The sequence below is a fragment of the Thermobia domestica genome, chromosome 13, assembly GCF_964235325.1.
Source record: "Thermobia domestica chromosome 13, izTheDome1.hap1.1, whole genome shotgun sequence".
Classification (NCBI taxonomy): Eukaryota; Metazoa; Arthropoda; class Insecta; order Zygentoma; family Lepismatidae; genus Thermobia; species Thermobia domestica.
Genome location: NC_137466.1, coordinates 83,719,769 through 83,744,128, shown reverse-complemented (window position 1 = coordinate 83,744,128; position 24,360 = coordinate 83,719,769). Strand labels below are relative to the sequence as shown.

Sequence of the window (24,360 nt, the reverse complement as noted above, 5' to 3'; positions counted from 1 at the left end):
TTATCGCCTATAACATCAACGAGCCAAGACAAAAATTTCTCTTCATGATTATCCCTCAATGATGCTAACTATAACGCAATTGCCACGCCGTTTTTAGGTGAATATTCCTTCTATTTTCTGAAAGATTTGAAGCTACAATATGCATATATACACACAAACATAGTGCTCTATATTAAACGTTTTATCTTATTTTACAGTTATGTGATGTTTGTGATTACGATATTTTCTTGGTAAACGTTAATGTTAAACAGAGTTTCCAGAAACGTTAGTTTATTAAATTTGTTAAAACATTTAAAACGTTTTCGATTCTTAGCCCTACTGAAGAGCCCTTTCGTGTACAAGTGGCAAAAGCGAGCGTTTCCTCTGCGAATAGTTCTGAGTTCGTCACGGCTTATCTCGGATACATACCAAGTGCTCGTTCGGATTCTACTTTGAGCAGTAGTCGGTCTCACATAGCCTTAGTGCTGCAAAGAGATGTTAGACTTCAATCAAACAAGCAGATACATATCAGATTCTAATACCTTTACTTCCAACGATTTATTGGCATTTTTACTCAATATATTCCACAAGTCCTTAGTTTCTGCATTTCCAAATTTGTGCGTATTTAAATAGTCCATTAATCCGTCCTTTAGTGTGTCTTGATTTAGAAATTCTTCCAGCATATATAGAATTGCAGCACCCTGTAAAAAGAACGATATTAAATGTTCGTAAAATGGTCCATAGAATATATATATCACTATTTATACGCAAATAAAACATAAATAAATAAATAATCATATTAAGTACAGTAATATTTACTTCACTGTAATGTACACTGTTCAAGATTCAACACTTTGTACGTAAATCATACACCAGACTTCCTTTATTAACTCACTACAAACTCACACGGTCTGGGATCCTCGCACTATAGGTAAACACTCTACCACTGAGCCACTATGCTCCTTGAAAATGTATATTAGAATGCCATTCATGCATCAGATTCAAGGTAGGGGCTCACGTGATTTGGATCCCACACACAAAGTACTCTATAAGCCTACGTCTTATATAATCTCACTTCTGAAAAGGGACGCTAAACTGTACTCAACCAACCATTCATCCATCAGCTAACCATCCTACAAACTTTTTTTTTTTTTTTTGCCAAGCAGGTCTAATTATGATTTATTATTAATAAATAACACCTTCTTTCACTAACCAACAGTAATACAACTCTCACATCTTATCTATCACATTCTTCTTTTTTCTATCTTTTCCCCGCCTTTAGTAATGGGTTTCTTAGCTGCAACACATTCTTTAAGGTTCTTCAAGCTGTGTCTGTAGAGTAATAATCTGACATGTTTATTTCTGAACTGGTTACGTTCTAAAGCCAACGCTGGTGCTGTTTTAAAGTAATTACTTTGCTACTGACCTCTAAATATTTATCTTCACTTTTAAACGTTTATGCTACGGGTGGTTGAATACCTTTGCGAAGTGTAATGGACAATTCCCAATGAAACCCATCTTTCTTTTCATTGTATCTCGCATGTTAATATGTGTCCTACTTAAAGTTACAATTGCAGCACCTTTTCAGCTAGTAGTTAAATCTTTTCGGTCCATTATTAAGGTGAAGTCACTCATTTAACTCATCACACCGCTGATCTCAATTCTCTAATGACTATTTTTAACTACACAGATTTGTGATTTTACAATGGTTTAACCATGCCGAATATTATTTAGTGAACTGTAAAGAAATTGTGTAAACAAATATATGCATAAGGAATATCTGCTGTTTGAGACTGAACATCTTAATGAAAACAATATTACTTTTGACTTTTGTCGTAACTGCATGATCATCTTTTATAATGAGTTCTCAACGAAATACTGTAATCTTACCTTTGTTCAATAGCTAATTTTTAATTCTATTAAAATAATTAATAGTGTTAAAATACTTTGGAGAATTCTTCACTCTAAGGCGAAGAATGTTTATTTGAACGCCTGAGTATAAATTTGAAATAGTCCTAAGATTTTTCATAGAATGGAACGAATCTAACGTTTTTGAGTGTGAGAAAGTGATTTAACAGAAATGCAGATCCTACTGTTATTCCTATACATGCAATCCCCTGTAATTCTTAAATTGAGTTATCCTGTATATATAAAAACTGAAGACAAGAATATTCATATTACAAACATAGGATAATTGGTATAGTTAGATTTGCATAACTAGATTTCACGTTGGAAAAAAATTATTTTTTAAAAGATTTGTTTTCAAAACTAATGTAAAAGAAAAATCGGATCTTCAATTTTCAAATGATATATGAATTTATTTTTAAAAAAATATACAATTGACTAAAATACATTAACTGCAAAATGTTATGTTTTATCTCAAAAGCTCACTTTAGTTTGATCGACTTCATTCGTGTATCGCACCTTAACACATAATGTATATACGCAACGTAAACACTTATGATGAATTACTTCAATTTCAATAAAATTTGGGTATCAAGCATAAACTGAACTTCGCCCGAAAGAATTACTATCAACGGAACGTAGTACGATCGCGCTCCGACCTGTGGAATTTCACATTTTCAAATAACCTGACGCTGGCACTTGAGGTGTGGAATTCGGTACTATGACACTAGTGAGTTTTCATTAAATTGATATATATCATTCTGCTGAAGTCATCTATCCGAAAACTTACACGAAATAAAAACAGCATTTCCGAGATTGTATTTAACATTATAATAATGAAATTCTCTCTTACTTATATTGAAATTAACGTGGGTTCTTGTCACCACGGCATGGCGCGTCCTCAGGTTGCGGATCGAGGAGAAGGCCTCTAGATATAGAGGTTAGCTGCGAATATACTGAATAAGCAGTCGCGGACAGACGACTAGGAGTGGTCCTCCAGCTTGGGGGTTTGGGTAAGGCTAACACCCTCATCCTGTAAAAAAAGGTACTTGTTCAGAAACATTCACAAAAGCCTCGGACAAGGACTGATAACTTGGCACGACATCAGCAAAAGAAAATGGACATGAGATTTGGAACATGGAATATTAGAAGTCTTTATAGGGCAGGCGCGTTAAAATCTGTAACTAGTGAGTTAGAGAAATACAGGATGGACTTAGTAGGAGTTCAGGAAGTTAGGTGGGAAGGAAATGGATCTGAGAATTCCGGAAATTTTACGTTCTTTTACGGGGAAGGAAATAAAAATCACCAGTTAGGAACAGGGTTTTTCGTTCACAAACGAATATTACCAGCAATTAAACGGGTTGAATTTGTTACTGACAGACTTTCTTTTATTACTCTTAAGGGACGGTGGTGTGATATTATTGTTTTAAATGTACATGCTCCAACTGAAGATAAGGGTGACGATATAAAAGATAGTTTTTACGAAGAAGTTGAACGGATATTTGACCAACTCCCGCGATACCATATGAAGATTCTATTAGGGGATTTCAATGCGAAGGTAGGACGAGAGGATATTTTCAAACCGATTATAGGGAACGAAAGTTTGCATAAGGAAAGTAATGACAACGATGTTAGACTCGTGAACTTTGCAACATCCAAAAACCTAATCGTGAAGAGTACAAAATTCACACATCGCGACGTTCATAAATACACTTGGACATCACCAGACGGAAAAACACATAATCAAATTGATCACGTTTTAGTAGATAGAAGAAGACAATCTAGCATGATTGACGTCCGGTCGTTTAGAGGGGCTGATTGTGACACTGATCACTACCTGGTAGCAGCGATAATACGGGAGAGATTATCGTTGAATAAATGTAATCCTCAATGTCCGAAAACGGAGAGATTTAATTTAAAGAAATTAGAAGAGAGCAAGGTAAGAGAGGAATACCAGATTGAAGTTTCGAATAGATTCTCGGTTTTAGAAGACTCGGAGTGCACTAGTGTTGAGGATACTTGGATTGAAATTAGAGATAGCATTAAAAGTTCAGCAATAGAAAAATTGGGACACGCGGAAATAGGTAGGAACAAACCATGGTTCGACCAAGAATGCATTAAACTAGTAGAGAAGAGAAAACAGGCAAAATTACGGTGGCTACAAAATCCGAATGAAACAACTACACAAAATTTCGCAGATATCAGGCGGGAAACTTCCAAAACTTTTAGAACAAAGAAACGGGATTTTTTGAAAGCTAAAATTAAGGAACTTGAAGATAATAGTAAAAATAAAAATATTCGGGACATGTATAAGGGGATCAGCGAATTTAAGAAAGGCTATCAACCTCGTGCTTATATATTAAAGAAATCTGACGGAACAGTTCTCACTGATACGGATAGCCTCTTAAATAGATGGAAAGATTTCTTTGACGATTTGCTGAACACGCAGCCAAAAACTAATGTGCGTGGAGAAAAGGAGATACACACCGCAGAACCGTATATTCCAGAACCCAATCGAATAGAAGTGGAAGCCGCTATAAAAAAATTAAAGAAACACAAATCTCCGGGTGTAGATGAAATTCCGGCTGAGTTAATTTTAGCTGGAGGCGAAAAATTGTGGAACAAGATACACAAACTCATTCTCCTTATCTGGAACAACGAAGAATTGCCACAAGAGTGGAAAGAGTCAATCATTGTTCCAATTCACAAGAAAGGCGACAAAACTGACTGTAATAATTATCGAGGCATTTCTCTTCTGTCAACATCCTATAAAATCCTTTCAAATATTCTATTAGCAAGATTGACCCCATACGCAGATGAAATTATTGGAGATTATCAGTGCGGATTTAGACGAAATCGATCAACTATCGACCAAATATTTACCATTCGCCAAATACTCGAAAAGAAGTGGGAATACAATACCCCGGTACATCAACTATTTATTGATTTTAGAAAGGCTTACGACTCGGTTAGGAGAGAAACATTATACAATGTTCTTACAGAGCTTGGAATACCGAGAAAGCTAATTAGATTAATTAAGATATGTTTAAGTGAATCCCAAAGTAAAGTCCGGGTAGGAAAATTTTTGTCCACGAGCTTCCACGTCGAAAATGGCCTGAAACAAGGAGATGCGTTGTCGCCATTATTATTTAACTTTGTGCTGGAATACGCCATAAGGAAAATCAAAGATAGCAACCAGGGCCTAGAGTTGAACGGCATTCACCAGGTTATGGCATATGCTGATAATGTAAATTTAATAGGGGATGATAGGAGAACAGTAGAAATAAATGCAGAGACATGCTTAAACGCTTGCAGGGACATGGGTTTACAAGTAAATGCAGAGAAAACTAAATACATGGAAGTGCGTCGGGACCGTAATACGGCAAATTGTGGATGCGTTAAAATATTAAATAATACTTTTGATAAAGTGGATACTTTCAAATATTTAGGATCAATATTAACAGACGAAAATCATATTCACGAAGAAATTAAATGTCGACTAAAAGCAGGGAATTCGTGTTACTATTCGGTTCAAAATCTCTTGTCGTCGCGAATTCTGTCGAGGAATTTGAAGCTTAAAATATATAAAACGATAATCATGCCTGTTGTTCTGTATGGTTGCGAAACATGGTCGCTTACTCTGAGGGAAGAACATAGACTGAAAGTATTTGAGAACAGGATCCTGAGAAGAATATTCGGACCCAAGAGGAACGAGAATGGGGAATGGCGGAAGCTTCATAACGAGGAACTACATAGTTTATACGGTTTATCCAACATTGTTAGGGTCGTCAAGTCTAGGAGGCTTAGGTGGGCAGGTCATGTAGCTAGAATGGAAGAAAGTAGAAACGCTTTCAAAGTCTTGACTGGTAGACCCATAGGAAAACGACCATTAGGAAGACCTAGGCGCAGATGGGAGGATAATATTAAGATGGATCTCGCAGAGATAGGAATACAAAGTAGAAACTGGATCCAATTAGCTAAGGATAGAAGTCAGTGGAGAGCTTTCGTGAACGCGGCACTGAACCTCCGCGTTCCATAGGCCATAGAGTTAGTTAGTTAGTTAGTTAGTTATATTGAAATTGACCAATTACACTTATTACAGAGATTATTATTATCTTATTAAATATCCTATATCCATATCAGTTTACACGTCACAGTGACGATAAAGCTTACCTTACTATAAGAAATTGTATCAAATATGGCTTCGATCTCAAGAGGATCATGAACATCAACAGATATAGGATGGCTGCTAGCTAAAGCATCTAAATTCAAGGCAGGCTGCGTCTTATCGATAATGAATTGATCCATCATCTTCCATTCTGGCATCACATGGTCAACGCCTAAATATTCCACAAAACTAGCGAAGCCTTCATTTAACCAAAGATCATTCCACCATTTCATTGTTACTAAGTTTCCAAACCACTGGAATAAAAGAGAGAAAAAATATATAACATTTTTAAGAAGTCACCTATCGCACGTCAAGTGTCATTTTTACATTACATGAACACAGGGCTCATAGTGGTCTGGTCTCTTCTAAATAGTTGAAAAGTGACCTAAAGTAGACAAAAAAATGATCAAAATCTTATCAAAAAGTAACTTTAAACCTCGATGTCAAACTTGGGCATAAACTGAATTTTACATTTGTTTTCCAACCAAAATAGGGCTGACTGGATCATAGCTGAAATACGTAATATTTTAATATGTTAACATTAAAAATTATTTTCCTTAAGTTTGTCAGCTAATAAAAAAATTGGATTACTTGTGTTTAGAGATTCATTATTAATTACATACTTTGCACAATCCTAGAAGGAAGAATAGACACAGAAGGGCTCTCAAACTCACCTTGAGAGGTTAAAGCACCCACCAACCACCTATTGTGCTTTAGAAAGAATAAAGATTGAAGTGAGAATAAAGCTGACTTAGTTCACATGTAGCAGCACAGCTGCACATGGCAGCAAGTACTGAAGTTTGCAGAAGAGTAATAAGTAACACGTTTCTGCCTTTTTCCATTTATTTTTAATATTTTTCTTAGAAAATTACCAATGTAAAACATAAATCTCACAAAAAATGACTTTACCTCCAAAAAGTAACTTTCAGTTAAAAAAGTGATTCGCTATGAGCCCTGTGAACGAGATCTCTCCATGTGGACTCTTTTAACATAAAATATTAGTAGAGACAAAGTGGCTTGTAAAGCGGGGGACACTTCTAAATGGTACAGCCATATGGAGATTTACCTCTAAGGTCTACCATTTAGAAGTGTCCCCCGCTGTACAAGTAGCGGTTGTAGTATCAAGGCATGTGCAATATGAGAACACGCTCCATGCTCTGAAGTGTTGTTTCAAAATTTAGGAAAAATGGACAGAAAAAATATTATCTTCTCTATTTTGATATTTACTGATTGAAGTTTACATTCGCTGCTATTATTATTATTATTATTATTATTATTATTTACTATTCATATTTAAACATACTGATTAATTACTGCTCAACGAGGGTTTAAAAGTTATTTCTATATAAAACTTTTATATCGATCTTATTAAACATTACTTAAATGAAAAACAACATATATTGTAAGGCATAAAGAAATATATTTGAATATCACACTATTGCGAGCGGTGATTAGCTTGTGGTAGACTTCAAAATTTTTATCCTTGCTAATGAAGGAAGTAGCAGCTTCCGAAAGCGCTACCTGTTGCATGTAGAAGAAAATTCTGCTACATATTTTTTGCGGTGAGTAATAGCCTTTCCGCTTTTTCTCATTATATTTGAATAATTACCTATGTTTCATTTCATTTAATTAAAAATAATCACATTCTATATGCAAACTTGCAATAAAACAAGATAGCAATGCATGGTATTTGACTTTTTATATGAAGATTAGAAAACGGCTTGGAACATTATAAACAACACACCTTCTGCCCTCGTGAAAATAACTATGAATCCAATTGTATGCACCATTACACGCTAAGGTTTATTTCTGAGAAGCATATTTACGTTTTGTCAACAACTTGTTCTCCTCCTCCTTCATACTCCTCCGTCACTTGCCCATAAGGGATGAAAAAAAAAAAAAAAAAGTCAAACACTACTGAGCGGAGAAACCCCTACCGATGATGGAAACAGATTGGCACTTATCACGTGACTGCAACCATTTGTCGACAATATGAGCAAACACGCGCCATACAGATATAAATATACTTTTTCATATTAAGAAATAGACACTTCCTGCAATATGTTCAATGTTACTTGATGTAGTTGCAGCGTTCATTCATCTATAAATGTAAACAGCTTTCTTTCTTAGCTTAAAATACTCTTTAATATTTGCTTATGAATTTTTTGAAAGATGCATCAATATTGTCTAGCGCTGAAGATCACAGTTTTAGTTTAACTTAAATTCTGCTGTAACACTTCAGAAACACTTTTGAAATAAAAATAAAAATAAATAAATAAAAAAAAATAATTAATTAATTAAAAAAAGACGGTTGCACAACTATGTAACCTATGGCAGCACGTCTCAAATATTATTAATATTTGTCATTCTAAGTTCAAGGGAAAGAATAACCGACAAGTCATTTACACATTTAGAGACAGCAACAGATCATTCATTACAAGACAATCTGTAATAAAGAATTTTCAAAGAAAACATCAATCAGTTTTAGTTGTCATTAAAATGAATAATTTACCAGTACTTTTTACCAATATAGACTAGTAAAGGTAAAATAGGTTACGAAATTCAATACCTGATGAGCTAGTTCATGAGCAACTACAATGGCCACCCACTGCTGTGCAGCTGCAGACGTTTCGTTTGGATCATAAAGGATAGAAGTTTCGCGATATGTAATCAATCCCCAATTTTCCATCGCTCCAGCAGCAAAATCAGGGATGGTTATAAGATCTGCAATTATACATAAACAGAAACCAAAATCAATGAAATCCTCAAATATTCCTTTATTTTCGAAGTAATTATGATCAACTCATAAAGTACTGTAAAATTTCAAGCATGATACTGAAATAAATACAATTTTCTGTAAACTTTTTTTTACTCTGTTTATTATTTAATTTACTATTAATTGTACTGTTTTGGTGTTCCCCGACGCCTTCCTCACCAGATCCGGATAATTCACACACAATCCACCTCTAGTAGACTAATATAGACGCAGTAAATAAAAGAATAAGTTTACAGATTATTAAAACATGGGTTAATTGATACCCTTAAATAATTAATAAATATAATTACCGTTGCTACTTAGAATAAATCTCTTGATACAACACTGTTAAATATTAATATTAATATGATTATATAATGAATGGTAAATTAATGAAGTCAACACAAAAAAAAATAAGAAATATGCACTTTTGACAAGAATATAGTGCATTTTTTAAAACAGTTTCTCAGCTAATACTTTCAGCAACTCTAATAATATCTAATATATTTTAACTAATAAAACGTCAATCCAAGGAAGTTGTACAATCTCAGGACATATCGAATCTTGTTTACGATTGCTTTTATTACTTTACAATGGAATTACTTTACAACTAAGCGAAAGCTAATCTTCATCATTCGGCAGGATACGCAGTACACGTAACAGAATTTTTATCTAAAAATATACTGAATGGTATATATATATATATATATAAAAAAACTTGAGTCAGTTCTTTTCATTGGCGTCAGCACCACATAAACTTTGGGGGGGGGGGGGGGAGATTATCGGCGTTCCTCCCTTGGAAAATATTTAAAAAGGTGTCTTCGTATATTGCAAGTTAAAGCACTTTTGACTTAAAAAGCAAACAAAAACTTAATTTTTTTTGTGTTTTATTTTTACCTTTGACAGTCGTTTTTTTTTTAGTAATAATAATAATAATATGGTACTAAAAACACACACACAAACTTTAGTTTGTTTGTTTATTCAAACAGTAAAATTCAATCTTATTTGCAATTTTAACTGAATTTAAATGATACCAAGTGAATGTCAAAAACAAAATAATGATAAAAGATAGTGTGAAGTGAATACTCAGGACTAATAAAGATTTGAAAACACTTTTTAAGCCCACAAGCCTACAACTAATCTAAATGAGGCTCAACAGTGTATAGTTAAAAAAATTAGTTGACTTTTTTATTAACTAAACTAAACTCACTTTGCTACTCGCTCTCTAAACCAAAGCAGTTTGTTAAATTTGAGTTCACTCCATCTCCACCTCCATAGGGCCAAAAACAGACTTCCTTTCTTTATAATTGGAATCAAACTTTTGTGCTACTTTTTTATATACACTTTGTCTAACACCGTTTTGTGGATGTAGCAAATTACTACATGGTTGAGGCTCTTTTGGGTCATAGCTGACCTAAGATATGTCTTCAGTTTCAGCAGTTCTAAACTTAAGTTCTAAAATTATCCATTGTCACTGGTTCTGAGGGATGTTCTTGAGAAAACTTTTATAGTGCATATGACCATGTGCACTTAAAGATCTATGCACATTACTCACCTCAAGACAAAATATATTTTTCTGCAGCACACACATCACAAATTTTAATCATAAACCATTACGTATTCTCACTTCATCACACTACTTTTATTCTTAACGATTTATCAACTCTAAACACAAATTTGATACATGCATTGTTGTCATTATACACTACATTAACACGAATACTTACCTTGCTTTGGTAAAGGATATGGAATGCCAAAAAACTCATCGTAGTAATCCATAATATCTTTTGCCGTTTTCAAAGCAAAACGTGTTTGATTGATTTGATCTGCAGGAGCATAAACTGAAACTGATACATTCTTCTTTGTTACCTCCGTAATATACTTATAGTCACAAATCACAAACGCAACTAAGTACGTACTCATCTCCACAGATTCTTGAAAATTATCTTCAAACTGTAACACGTAAAAATCGAATTAGTAAGTGTCAATTACAGTTAGAAGGTGATAAAATTTGCATCAATTTACAGACAGGATATCATCATGTGTTAAATAAAAACAACAAAAACTGTATTTATTTCAATATCTCTATGACAAGTCGAATGTACATAGCAATTGAAATACTTCAATATGAAGTGCAACAGAAATATTAAATAAATTAAACTTTACGTGTTACCGGTATGTATGAGGTATCATTGGAAATAAAAGAAAAAAATGATCGTTACACTGATGGGGACTCGAACTCCGCTCTTCTGCATGTGAATTAGATGGTTTACTGTTTGAAGTACCAGTGTCGGTGCGATAAGTTTTCTATTTTGTTACTCGCTACTGCACGTTTTTCAGTATATCGAAAATTCCCTTACTATTTACATCTTTTGATATACTAGCACCGAAATATTCGAAGATATTAATTTACTATCAAGCTTAGACAACAAAACCTCTTTCGAATTCTGAGTATGATAACATTGGATATTACCATAATATACAAATGGCAGACACTGTTGGCTGATATCTCAGTGCATAATAAACAGATATTCTTAAGTTTGAATAAGTCACTGATGTAGTGTTTTCATAACAAATTATCTATGGCACAAATAAAGAAGAAGCCAAAAGAATGTAAAGAGATATAGTTCAAATAAAATTCTGAGAAATTAGCCGGAAAGGATTCCCACTTATTTGGCGAGCACGAGTTCCTTGATCTTTCCAGGTTTTCTAGGTCACGATTTATAAATTTTTAGGTCTATATAATGCAAATATGCAAATGTGATTATCCCGACCAGGATGTTCCTAATCTACTTACTATCCATGTACATGTATACGAGGTATGGCAATAACGAAACTACCCACCTCCTGTCGCGCAGGATTGTGGGGGGGGGGGGGGGAGGTAGCTAATGATGTGTTGTTGATCTTGAACCTTCATGAGCAGCCATTGTTTGTTTCATGATTCTGAAAGCTTTTCTTTTCTTTGCAGGCTTGCATGAAGAGGACAGTGTTCTGTAGTAGTGCCGGAATCATGGTAAACAGTAAGTTGAGCAGCGCATTAACATCAAATTTCTGGTGAAATTAAACAAAACACCGACGGAATGTTGTGCAATTTTAAAAGAGGTGTATGGTGATAATGCTATGTCACGTACGCGAGTTTTCGAATGGCACAAACGATTTTCAAAAGGTAGGGAGGAGGTTGAAGATGATGAACGACCCGGCCCCCCTTTGAGTTCAAGAACGGACAAAAATGTTCAAAAAATTAATGAACTTGTGCGGAAAGACAGACGTCGGAGCATTCGGATGATCGCAGACATGACGAACATTAACAAAGAGACAGTAAGACAATTTTTGCATGACAATTTAAACATGACCAAAGTTTGTGCAAAAATTGTCCCGAAAAATCTCTCTCAGGAACAAAAAGACGTTCGAAAGAACATTTGCTATGACGTCATGTAACGACTCAAAGCAGAACCAGACTTGCTAACACGTGTCATCACATGTGATGAAACATGGATTTTCCAGTATGACCCGGGACTAAGCGTCAATCCATGCACTGGAGGACTCCCACATCGCCAAGAATGAAAAAAGCACGAATGAGCAAGTCGAAAGTGAAGGCAATGCTCATCTTTTTTTTTTTTTTTTTCGGTATCAGGGATATCATCATGACTGAATGGGTGCCTCAGGGTCAAACGGTGAATCAGACCTACTACAAAGAAGTCCTAATCAAGCTGAGGGAAAGAATAAGGACGAAGAGACCGGATTTGTGAAAGAACTATGCATGGATCCTCCATCAAAACAATGCGCCTGCCCACAATGCCCTTTCTGTGAAGCAGTTTTTAGCAGCCAAGAGCATTCCTGTGCTCGACCATCCTCCGTATTCCCCAGACCTGGCTCCCTGTCTTTTATCTATTCCCAAAAGTGAAAAGTGCATTGATTTTCAGTCTGTGGAAGAGGTGAAACGAAAAACGGCAGTGTGTTGAACAGTGTGGCATCTGATGACCTACAGCATTGCTTTGAACAATGGAAGGCACGTATGCAGCGGTGTATGGATAGGGGAGGGGAGTATATTGAAGGGGATAACAGTCAATTGTAACTTTCTTTGCAATACATCACATTTATGACACCAGTCTCATCATTTAATTGCCACACCTTGTATAGTTTGTTTGTAGGTAGAGAAATTTTGCAAAACAAACTAATTTATTTTATAAAATATCATCTACCAAATACTCGGATAAGGCAAGAAGAAAAATGGATTCAGAGAAGTAAAAATCCATACTTAAAATTCCTCGACTTTTTCAGAACTTTTTATGAGTAAAGTGAATTCTCTGACCTTTCCAGGTTTTCCAGATCAGTCGGAACCCTGCCAGATGAAGTCGTCAGCAAGTACGAGGACGAAATATCAGTAAGTAAAAATATGAGGACGAACCTAAGATGATCAAGAATTTTATTATTCGTTTTCATACAGTACGTAAATATATGTACTTTAATTTATTACGGAAATTTAATATCCTGTAGTACAAATCTGGGAAAATCAAATCTAAGTTTTACGTCTCACGGTTAGGCCGGCAGGGCTGAAGGAAACGATGATGATAAAAATGAATGAAATGGTAGAATGAAGAAAATGGAAGGAAATGGGAGAATCCCAAGAAAACCCACGCACACGGTATTTGTCCACCACAAAGCTCAATTGACGCGAACTGGGATCGAGCCAAAGACTCCACACACTAGAGGTGAACGCTCTTCCACTGAGACTCTGCGGTCCACAAATATGGGAAAGAAATATGCGTTTTATCAAAAGATAGAAGAGTACATATTTTTTTGAAAACGGCTGTACATTACAAATGCAAAACATGTATTTATGTACCATTTAAATTTATAATATTAAACGATAATGACTAACGCAAAGGAAGCAATTAGTAATAACCTTCTCAACGAAAGGTTAGGGAGAAACATGCATGGAAATTAAAACGTTGTTGATACAATAGTCCTTCCTGATATATTCCAATACTTGGTTTTTCTTCATGCCTCACGTTTGGATCTTCCTTTAATATTTTCTTCCTGGATAATATTAGTTCACTTTGAGTTGCGAATTAATTGGCCAATTCTTTCTTTCTCTCTATTATTAACAAAATGCAAACGTTTTAACAATGCACCTTTTAATATGTTTCTATGAATTCATCTCTCTGTCCCAAATACAGCACCAAATCTCGTGAGCCTCCGATTTTTATCTTTTCTTTTTCGAAGTGTTTATATTATCGATTCATCAAGAATAACACTTGAAATAAAGCTTGTAATATTTCATCCAAGAATATTATGCTTCCCAAATATTTAAATGTCCTCAATTCTTCAATTTTATTACGGTACACGCAAATCCTTACTATCCTTCCAAATGCACTTGAATTTGATTTTCTCTTTTGTTTCTATCTACATATTTCATCTTTTCTTCAGTTCCTCATTCAATTTTGCTAATGTTCATTGCAAGTCCTCTTTTTGTACTGATCAGTACGATGTCTTCTGCAGACTTAAATCTTTCATTCACTTTACATCCTTTAATTCGATCATGCGCTACTCCAGCCCGTCCAGTAACCGGACGTTTCCTGTTAGGCTATTTTCGAGCAGGGAGAGAAGAACGTGTTAATTGCACTCTGTCAACATATTTATATACTAGCATCAACTACCCGCTTCGCTAGGTTAAAACAAGAAAATTAGTAATATGTTCCGTTAGTCAGTCATTTTCCACTATTACTGAAGCGGGAACATACCTGATAGACGATGTTTTTTTGTCTTATTGCGGGGCTTCTATTTTTATGTATCTCCCCCTCTCACAAGTTGCGGGGCTGAATTTAGATTTAAATGGCATCAGAAGTGTCACTGTTCATCTCAGCGACCCCGCAAACTATGGATTCGACACTAATATAGGTTATTTTCGATTATTTTTATATATCTCCCCTCCCCGAAGTTGCACCGTCAAAGTGAAATGATAAAAATCATCCCAGGCCCGAACCTCATCTATGTTGAAAATTTGATCGCGATCGGTTGTGTGATTCAAGTGTTATTAAGTTACAAACATAGTCACTTTCATTTTTATATATATATAGAGAGTAATTTGTTATTTAAGCATGCTCTTTTAGACAATTTAGGCAAAAAGAAGCCGCACGAACTGGTCTGATATCTACCATATTAATGATGCTCTACTGTAATTTAATTTTTATTATTACGATTATACCTTATTTTATATTTTTTCTTGTTACACACCATTTATTTTATTGATTCTAATTATATTTAATATACAATGTCTGGCTGTTCTTATTCATGTGTTAGGTGATTATCTGTAGTATATCAGGAAGTAATGACGGAGGCGTATGTTGAAGCGGCCAGTGATGCTGCAAAATGAGAGATGTGTCTGAGTTTCAAAGCTAAATTGTGGGTTGCGGTTACTTGGAGCAAGTGTTGCTAAAGTGGTCAGTATGTTAAAGTGGGGTGAGGAACAATACCCAAGGTAGAAGGCCTAGAATTCATGACAAAACAGCATCGGCAAAAAGTAATAGTGAATGGAAGAGAAGTCTCACTAATAGAAATCGCCAAGGGTTGTCACCAAAGACCGAGATCGAATGCGGAAAGAGTGACGGCGGAACTCAATCAGCATCTGGAACACCCAAATCACAATCCGACTCGAGTTGCATAACCTGGACATACGAGGTAGGGTTGAAATTTCCAACCTGCTAATCAGCGCCAACAACACTTATGTGCGTCAAAAATGGTACAAAGTGGATCACCGACGATTAGCAGTCTGATGAGACTTTCTTTCGCTTTATTTTCAACATGCAGCCGTGGTTTTGTATGCAGTTGAACAGATCCAAACTGTCTTCCACCTACCACGGAACACGGCGGCGGCTCTAGGATGTTGTGGACTACAACTTTCTGGCATCCCGTAGATCTTATGATTATGTTCACAGGACGCATTATTGCCAATAATTATTTAAATTCATGATACATCAAACGGATTCTTCTTTCAGGGAATGTTAATTGAGTGCTACAATGCATTTTTAACCTTCATGTTTTTTAAACACCGACTGCTAGTGATACTTTTACATATAGTATCATGTAATAATATTATTATTTATTTACGTTGTAACATTGATGAGAAAATTATGTATCTTAACGATAACGGTAGAATTTCAAGAAGTGTCATGAAATTTAATATGAATTAACAGTTGAAGTTTCCATTTTAACCGCTAAAAATAAGAGAATCTATCGGAACTGTTCGGTAATTTAATATTACGATGCTCTTTGAGACAAATCCAATATTAATGGTACTTATATGATCTATGCCTGGGAATTCAATTTATTTCATCCATTTTTCCTGCAGAATTAGAAGGCCTATCTAGTTTTCTTTCTTCCAATGAATTCTTCGTGCTCGTTGTTTCCTTTGTGAAGTTCTTCTATGTATTCTTTCCGGCTGTGTTAATTTCCTCTTCTCCTAAAAGTACTTCCTTATCTTCACCTAAAATAACGTCATATTGCTGTCTTGTTTCACTCAATAGCTTTCTTACCTCCATGTATACCTTTTCTGTACCTTCTTTATTCATAATTTCTTCACTTACTTGGATTTATGTTCTATCTACTTGTTCTGTTTTTTCTTTCTCACTAATTCCAGTATTTCATCGGCTCTGACTTAAATAGTTTCTTACCTTTACCTACGAACTCATTTGTCCTCGTTATAATTCCTTTTTTCATTCTTTATCTTTTTCATTTAAAAATTAAAAATAAATAAATAACTAAATAAAACACTTACAAAATATGTATCAATTTATGATAAAATAACAAAATCAATATCTGAAATATTATTTAACACTACTTTCTTTCAAGTTACTACAATTATTATAAACTGTGAAAGTACGCCGTAGAACCCTCCTTCCTTTGTTTTCTTCTTAATTATAGGTCAATGTTACTTACCAGATCTTTGCCCATATATTTTCCGAAAACACTAGTTCTCACATTCGGCATATTGAAAAGTGAAATTTGGTAACTTTCACGTATTATTGTCACCTTAAATTTTGCTTTCAGTTGTGGCTCATCGAAACATGGAAAAGCTGACCTTGCATACGTTGGCTCGAAATGCGTTGTTGCTAGATATCTAAAAATAAAAGTAAATAATAATAATACAGAATATCAAGTAAGTGTGTTTGTCGTACATTGCATTATGTATTACATCAAATGTACGTATATATTATTATTATTATTATTATTATTATTATTATTATTATTATTATTATGTTTTAAATAACTAATATCTTATACTTAAGCCTTCTCGAGCTACTTTTAATTTTTTCACTTTAACATTTTAGCAATTATTATTCACCAGATTCTCTGATTTCTTTCTCGGTTTATAGGATAAATGATGGGACATTAAACACACAATTTCATTTAATTTCAATTAATTTATGAATACATTTAATTATAATTACCTTTTTGATGTACTAATACATTGCAACACGTATTTACTTTGTAGTTCGTTCTTGTTTATTGGAATTTACCGTTCAGCATCGAGCTATGTGAGACGTGAATCTATTGTTTAAAGTGGATTCCGAAGGCGCATGCATTAGCCACTAGACCAGAGGGTAGAACACATTCCATTCGATTATCGGAATTAACTGCAATATATATTCTGTCATAAAGAACCAAGGGTAGGTAATTTTCCAGCGACTTTCTTTTTCGTAAATTATTCGAACTTTGTACCATGCAAGCACAAAAGTTCAAGAATACACACCTGAACTCTTTCGGGACTGTCACACATTTCTCAAATTTCAAAGATAAAAAAAACTAATTATCACAGCATAAACTACACCTCCTTTAGGAGATACTTTAATTTGTATATAATACGTAATTTCCTGTTTATATATATACATATATAGTAATAACAACGGCCCAATTCCGTTTACCTACGTAGAATGTTGCTCCATTTATGGAAGCTTCATAAAATGATTCACCATGAAAAGTTGTTTCTTTAAAAAAAACTATTCTTTGCAAAATTCGACAGGTAGGATTCCATTAAACAAATACATATATAGGTTCGCTAGATCACGTTCATATCATTCTACCTACAATTTCACAGAAAAAGTCCTGAAGATCGCTCATAGAAAAATCTAAAATGGATGGAATATGTTTTTAACATAGAGAACATACATGAGATGTTCAAAGTTCTCGTTAGGAAGACAGTGTGAAAAAGACCAAAAAGAAAGTGGATGTAGAATATAAAATATGATCTTAGAGATGTGAACAACAATAATCCTGTTTGGATTGGCTTTGTGCACAATATCATTCAATAACGAGATTTTGTCTCTGTGCTGATGAACCTGTAATGTCTCTGTGCTGATGAACCTGTAACTGCATTCCAGATCTGCCCCTGTTGTCCAACCATTTGATACTTTTGAACATCTTACCTTACCTGAGTAAGACATCGAAGAACATCTCCAAAAAGGAATTACAGAACTCTTCGCTGGTCATTCTCAGGTCTCGACAATGAAACGAGCTTAAAGCATCGAGAGGTTCGGGTGTCTCGTCTCAAAGCCCTCGTTGACATCCTGAGGACCACTCAGACCGTAACACTCAGAAATACTATTAACACATGAGATAAAAACACACTGGATAAAATAATAATATACTTATTTATTATATGCACTACATGAAAAAAGAAAAATAATTAAGTAAAAGAAAATAATTACAACGAAACACTGTTATAGATGTGGATAATTCACTACTTTGATAAATACTACAAAATACACTTCACATTTCATCAACACAGAATAGCCCTCTTATATCTTTATAAGATATACGCACCAATAACATTTTATATTTCGAAGATCACTGTATGGACTTTTGTCACACCACTAAATGATGAACACTGGGGCCAACAATGTGGGATAACACTGGGAGTAGTTCCATGAAGTACATTCCCGGTACATCTAACAAACAATTTTCACAAACGCATTTCACTAGAATGAATGTTTGCAGTTGCAATGGTATAGTCCAAATGGTTGATAGAAACTGATAACTACATGTACTAACTTCGTCAAAGGACCGTGGTATTAACTAAATATGGTTAGTCGCTAATAAAGTCCTTGGGCAACTATGTTATAACGTATGACCCCTTTATGTAACTATATAGCGAACCAAACGAGCGTGGTTGCTACGTACACTAATGGAGAAAGATTCTTAGAGTTGAGGTACTCGGGATAAAAATTGGACTCACCAATTGTTCAAGGTTGGTACATCATTTTAAAATATAGTCTGAAAAAAATGAAATCTTTGAGTTTTATGCCCCACGGTTATGCCGGTTAGGCTAAAGGAGACGGTGATGATGAGTAATGAATGAAAATGGTGGAATGAAGAGTGGGAGGAAACGGGAGAACCCCGAGGAAACCCACGCACACGGTGTTTGTCCACCACAAAGTTCACTTGGCAGGGGCTGGGATCGAACCCGGGACTCCAAGCACCAAACGTGAACGCTCTACCACTGAGCCACCGCGGCCCCTAAAATATAGTCTGGTTTAAACAACCTGTATGAATATGCAAATCAAATGTTAAACGAATTTGCGTTAACTCACAGTTCACTGACCACAATATAGAAGAAGACGAGACTAGTTCAAGCCTGAGAACTTTGAGATAAGAAAGTGCTTGGCTATATCGATTGACGCTAGACAGTCGCTCAATGTACCTGGGCTTCAGTATTTCCACAAGTAATCGAAGAAAACACTTAATTCAGTTCCAAATAATTATAGAACATAGTCTACGCATATTAATGAGTAAGGAAGCATCACTAATTTGTCTAGATAGTCGAAACCCAACTTCTTAGACATTCAGAAAATGAACAGCGCCTTTGTTAGTCACTAAAATCTTTTCACTCTGAAACAACATTTCGCATATTGGTGAACGATGAAAGGTTCTTTCATACTTAATCGTGAGAAAAAGTCAAGTTGTTAGCTGTTCTAATCGAAGAAAAGAAATGAATTTTGTTTCAAGAATAAAATATAAATCAAAGAATGATTCCTCTCCTTCAAAAATAAACAGAGTGTCCAAAAAATACTTATAAAACCCGGAAACGGTTATAAACCTTCGACTTTCTTAAGCAACATAATTAATAAAGAATAATTTATAGAACATGTCTTTCTACTCAGAAATAGAAAAAGAAATGTTTATATCCGTGTTCTATTACATCCTCAGGTTTTTATTTCATTGCAGATAATGTGCAATATGTCAAGACATTATGACCACTGTGTCAGGCGAATGTAAGCCTAAATGTGAAACGTCTTCATTGTCACGTTTTAAGTTGGACTTATTTTAAATCCTACTTGCATATACCTAGGTATTTAATATAATTCTTTTCTGAATTTATCCAACTTTAATCTGATAGTGTTAGAATGTCAAATTCTTATATATACTACGTATATATATATATATATATATATATATATATATATATATATATATATATATATATATATATATATATATATATATATATATATATATATATATATATATAAGGGCTCATAGTGGTCTGGTCTCTTGTAAATAGTTGAAAAGTGACCAAAATCTCATCATGTCCCTTTTTTCCTTTGTCAATTTCTCCTTCACCTCTCTTTGTTTGTTGTTTTGTTGCATCTTTTCTTCTTTACTTCTTTTTGAACTTCCTCCTTTCTTAGGTTTTCTAAGTAGGCTTTGTAGTTACGGTAAGCACACTTAGTACATGTAAGAAGCTTCTGAGTAAGTGGAACCAGTTCTGGCCTATTACCGAATTTCTTCATCCCAGACATCATATTTAACTTAGCATTGAGAGTTCCCAAAGCCATGAAATATTCAAATTCATCACCTATTCTTAAGAACATACAAGAAGCATAACACAAGACGACCATGATGAACCACACAAACACACACAACGTTGAGCGGAGCGTTAACTATTATGAGAAAAAACTAAAAGACTATTATGATAGAAAAAAGAATAGACACAGAAGGGTTCTCAACCCCACCTTGAGAGCTTAAGCATTCACCAACCATCCACTGTGCTTTAGAAAGAATAAAAGCTAAAGTGAGAATAAAGCTGACTGTTTCACATGTTGCAACAAGTACTGAGTAATGAGTAACAAGTTTCTGCCTTTTTCCATTTATTTTTATATTTTTCTTAGAAAACTGCCAATGCAAAACATAAATCACACGAAAAAGTCACTTTACCTCCAAAAAAAAAAAAAAAGTAACTTTTAATGACAAATTTGGAAAAAAGTAACTCGCTATGAGCCCATATATATATATATATATATATATATATATATATATATATATATATATATATATATACACATTGTGAAAAATTTGAGCACATTACTGATTTTTCAGAATTAAAAAAAAAAAAAAAAGACATGTATCATACAAAACCCAGCCTGTTAGACTTGTTTTGTAAAATAAACGTCATTACTCATATAAAGAATTTAAAACAATGGTTCTGTTTGCATTTAGAGAAATTTATTGAATATGTATGCGTTCAATAAAATGTCGCTCCTTAGCCTTTATAAAGAGCTTTAAAAAATCAGGATTAATTTATTCAACTTTTGTGAGGTTTTGCGACTCCAGTAGCTCTGAAGAGCCTTCCATGTATATCTTCAGTATTCGTCGGCATCTATGTACGGACTGTTTTGTCAAGTTCATCTTACAAGACCTCGATGCGTAACAAATCCGATGACTGTGGAGACTATTCCATTTGTTGGTGGTGTAAGCGTCTTGTTTGCAATGCAGATAGTTACTGTCCCAAATTCGCATTCCTGATAGAATTCTATGCCTCATTTAAACATTGTGAAACACGTTTTTGCCCATTATTCCATTAATTCGAACTAAATTATAAACTTTGTAGTATGTAAAGCATTTCCAAGCAGTGACACTGACTCACAAACTTTTAGCATTGGAAGATGAAAAGCTGGAATTTAGATTTGTTGGTCCAGAGTGCCCTCTTCCATTGTTCACAATTTCAGTATTTATTTTACTTTTTATTTATTTTTGGCCCAGAAGTATGTCTTGTAATGTTTCCTGCTTGAAGGTTTTTTTTTTTTTTTTTTTTTTTTCCCACATCACAATCCTACCCTTAAGATCATAGGTTTGAAGGCGTTGGACCACCGCCCTAATTGATACTGAATGGAAATGGCTCTTCCATAATTCTATTGATTCCTCCAGAGCGGTTAACATCTATCCTGTTTGCTTGTTTTTCTAGTGAACTTGTCCTTAAGAGAAGTTATTATTTTTTGATGAACAGTGCGTTCCCGTATATTTACACCACTTTGTGACTATCTTTCAAGAGTCAGACGCACTGCTACGCCAGATCATTGAGCGATTTTTCGCAGAGAATGACTTTCTTCTCTCAAAATAATAACTTGAACATGTGCTTCGACTCTTAGTAAAGAGTTTCACTTTCGCTTTTTGTAGTATTTACGTGTTTTTCACACTATTCAACTGGTTTAAGCGAATGATAACAGTAAGGACGCACGTACTAGATTTGTATCCAATTTTGCCCATATTACGACACGATTGAACAGCGCATATAAGTTGAAGTAAAGAGACAACTCTCACAAGGGTTCATACACACACCACTAGGTATTATTGAAACGATGCATCATCAAACAAACCATGACGTTAGTTGTCAGTTCATTACTTATTTGTTTATTGCCAAGCAACTTCCTCAATAAATTTGTCTCGATGTCAACAAGACCATGAATTTTCGTATTCTTATATGAACAGCGTTTTTTATTTTCAAAAATGAGTCCAATAAGCATGCTTTGTGTCTTTTATTTGGAAAATTCTGAAAAATCAATAGTGTGCTTAAACTTGACAAGATTGTGTATATATACAGTAAACTTTCGATGATCCGACACCTTCGGCACTTGGCCAATGCCGGATTCTTAAAAATGCCACACTATTTATTTATTACCTATAACAGGGGTTTCCCCTCAATTACAATAGGTGTACAAGACAATCGGTGTACTATCGGGCAGCCCCTCCCGTGAATGCTAAACGTTAAATCGTAGACTGAATATAGCTATAACATTATGTTTGGCTGAAACTATTGTTTAGTAAGATAATCATTTTAACTCAAATACAACCAAAACTTGATTTTAAATCTATATTTAAAAAAATATAAAATTACTGTACTGTAATAGGCTATAATAAATGGAATTAAAAAAAAGAAGAAGAAAAAAAAAGAAAACTAGCTTGTCAGTGCCAGATCCGTCGGGAATCCCACACTACTAGACTAATGGAACTCGGGGAATTGGGTGCCGTAGAAGTTACAGCTTCCAGTATACTGCTCCTGTCAACGATGTCAACGACTTGGAAAGCGTATCCATAACGCCTGTGCAAATGTTCGCCATGACTCAGGTGTATTAAAACGGGTTCGCAATCCACGATCCGGCGTTGTCATGCATTCACTGCTATCCGTAGCGGACAATTTGAACATCTCTCTTATGATGTGCCCGACGAATGGACATTTGTGTCTGCACGTCGATATCTACCGTTTCGAACTTACTGTTCCCACGTTTACAGCCCTCGCTTACTTTGCCAATACGTTATGTGTTTATAGGATCGTTTTTGCTTATCTCAGTATCAGGAACCGCCTCCCTCCGTTATTTATCTATCTATCTACCTATCTCTCTCTCTCTCTCTCTCTTTCTCTCTCTCTCTCTCTCTCTCTCTCTATATATATATATATATATATATATAGAGAGAGAGAGAGAGAGAGAGAGAGAGAGATAAATATAGATGTAGATAGATATAAACATTTCAATTACGGTTAAAAAAAAAAAAAAACCTATGATATGTAAAATTTTGAGTATTGAATGTTAAATGGATTCAAGCTTTTTCCTCAAATTTCCTATACAATATGAAATTATTACATTAAATGCTCGTACAATGTCAAAAGTTCATCGACCATTAACTTTAATCCAAAAAAGTAGATATTTTGTTTAAATCAGCATTATTAAGATTCTATCATCCCATAGTATGATTAGATGCTAGTTTTAGACTGACATTCGATTAGTGTCCAAGAATGGTCAGAAATACTGCATTTTATTCCTATTTTAAGCAAAATAAATCAGATTTTATCATTGATTTTTTAAAAAGTAATTCGATTTAAATTAATCAACCCTGGTGTTAATGAACTATACTGACAAAATGTAAGAGGCGATTCCTTACATCTAAAATAAAGAGAAAATGTTCATATGAACCTGAAGGGAAAAGTGCATAGTCTCAGAGCTAGGCCGTCCAAGAACCGAAAGAACAAATTATTTCGAACATGAAGAACTGTGGAGCGACAGTCTATATCGATGTAAAACAAGTCGCACTACGCTATCCAAAATGCATATTTTAGCAATATGCAATAGATACTGCCAAAGATTCTTAATACGGCTTAATTCCCAGACTTAAAGGTGGGTGCAAAGTAGGCAAAAGGTAAAGCTGTGACAGCAGTGAACACGACTTGCGTTGGGAAGTCGGAAGTGTTCGGAACCGCCAGCTTCATGGTTCCTTGTGTTCG

General features: G+C 34.6%; 1 protein-coding gene across 1 annotated transcript in view; it reads right to left on the bottom strand.

The window, feature by feature from the left end:
- Positions 1-24,360, bottom strand: part of LOC145668277 (endoplasmic reticulum aminopeptidase 1-like) — a 127,290-nt gene that overhangs the window by 35,179 nt on the left and 67,751 nt on the right. Inside the window, exons 6-10 of the mRNA XM_081735984.1 lie at positions 16,746-16,926; positions 10,535-10,760; positions 8,622-8,776; positions 6,058-6,306; positions 522-680 (exon numbers count right to left, since the gene is read on the bottom strand). Coding sequence (XP_081592110.1) covers positions 522-680; positions 6,058-6,306; positions 8,622-8,776; positions 10,535-10,760; positions 16,746-16,926 — 970 coding nt within the window. The remainder of the gene's footprint in view (positions 1-521; positions 681-6,057; positions 6,307-8,621; positions 8,777-10,534; positions 10,761-16,745; positions 16,927-24,360) is intronic.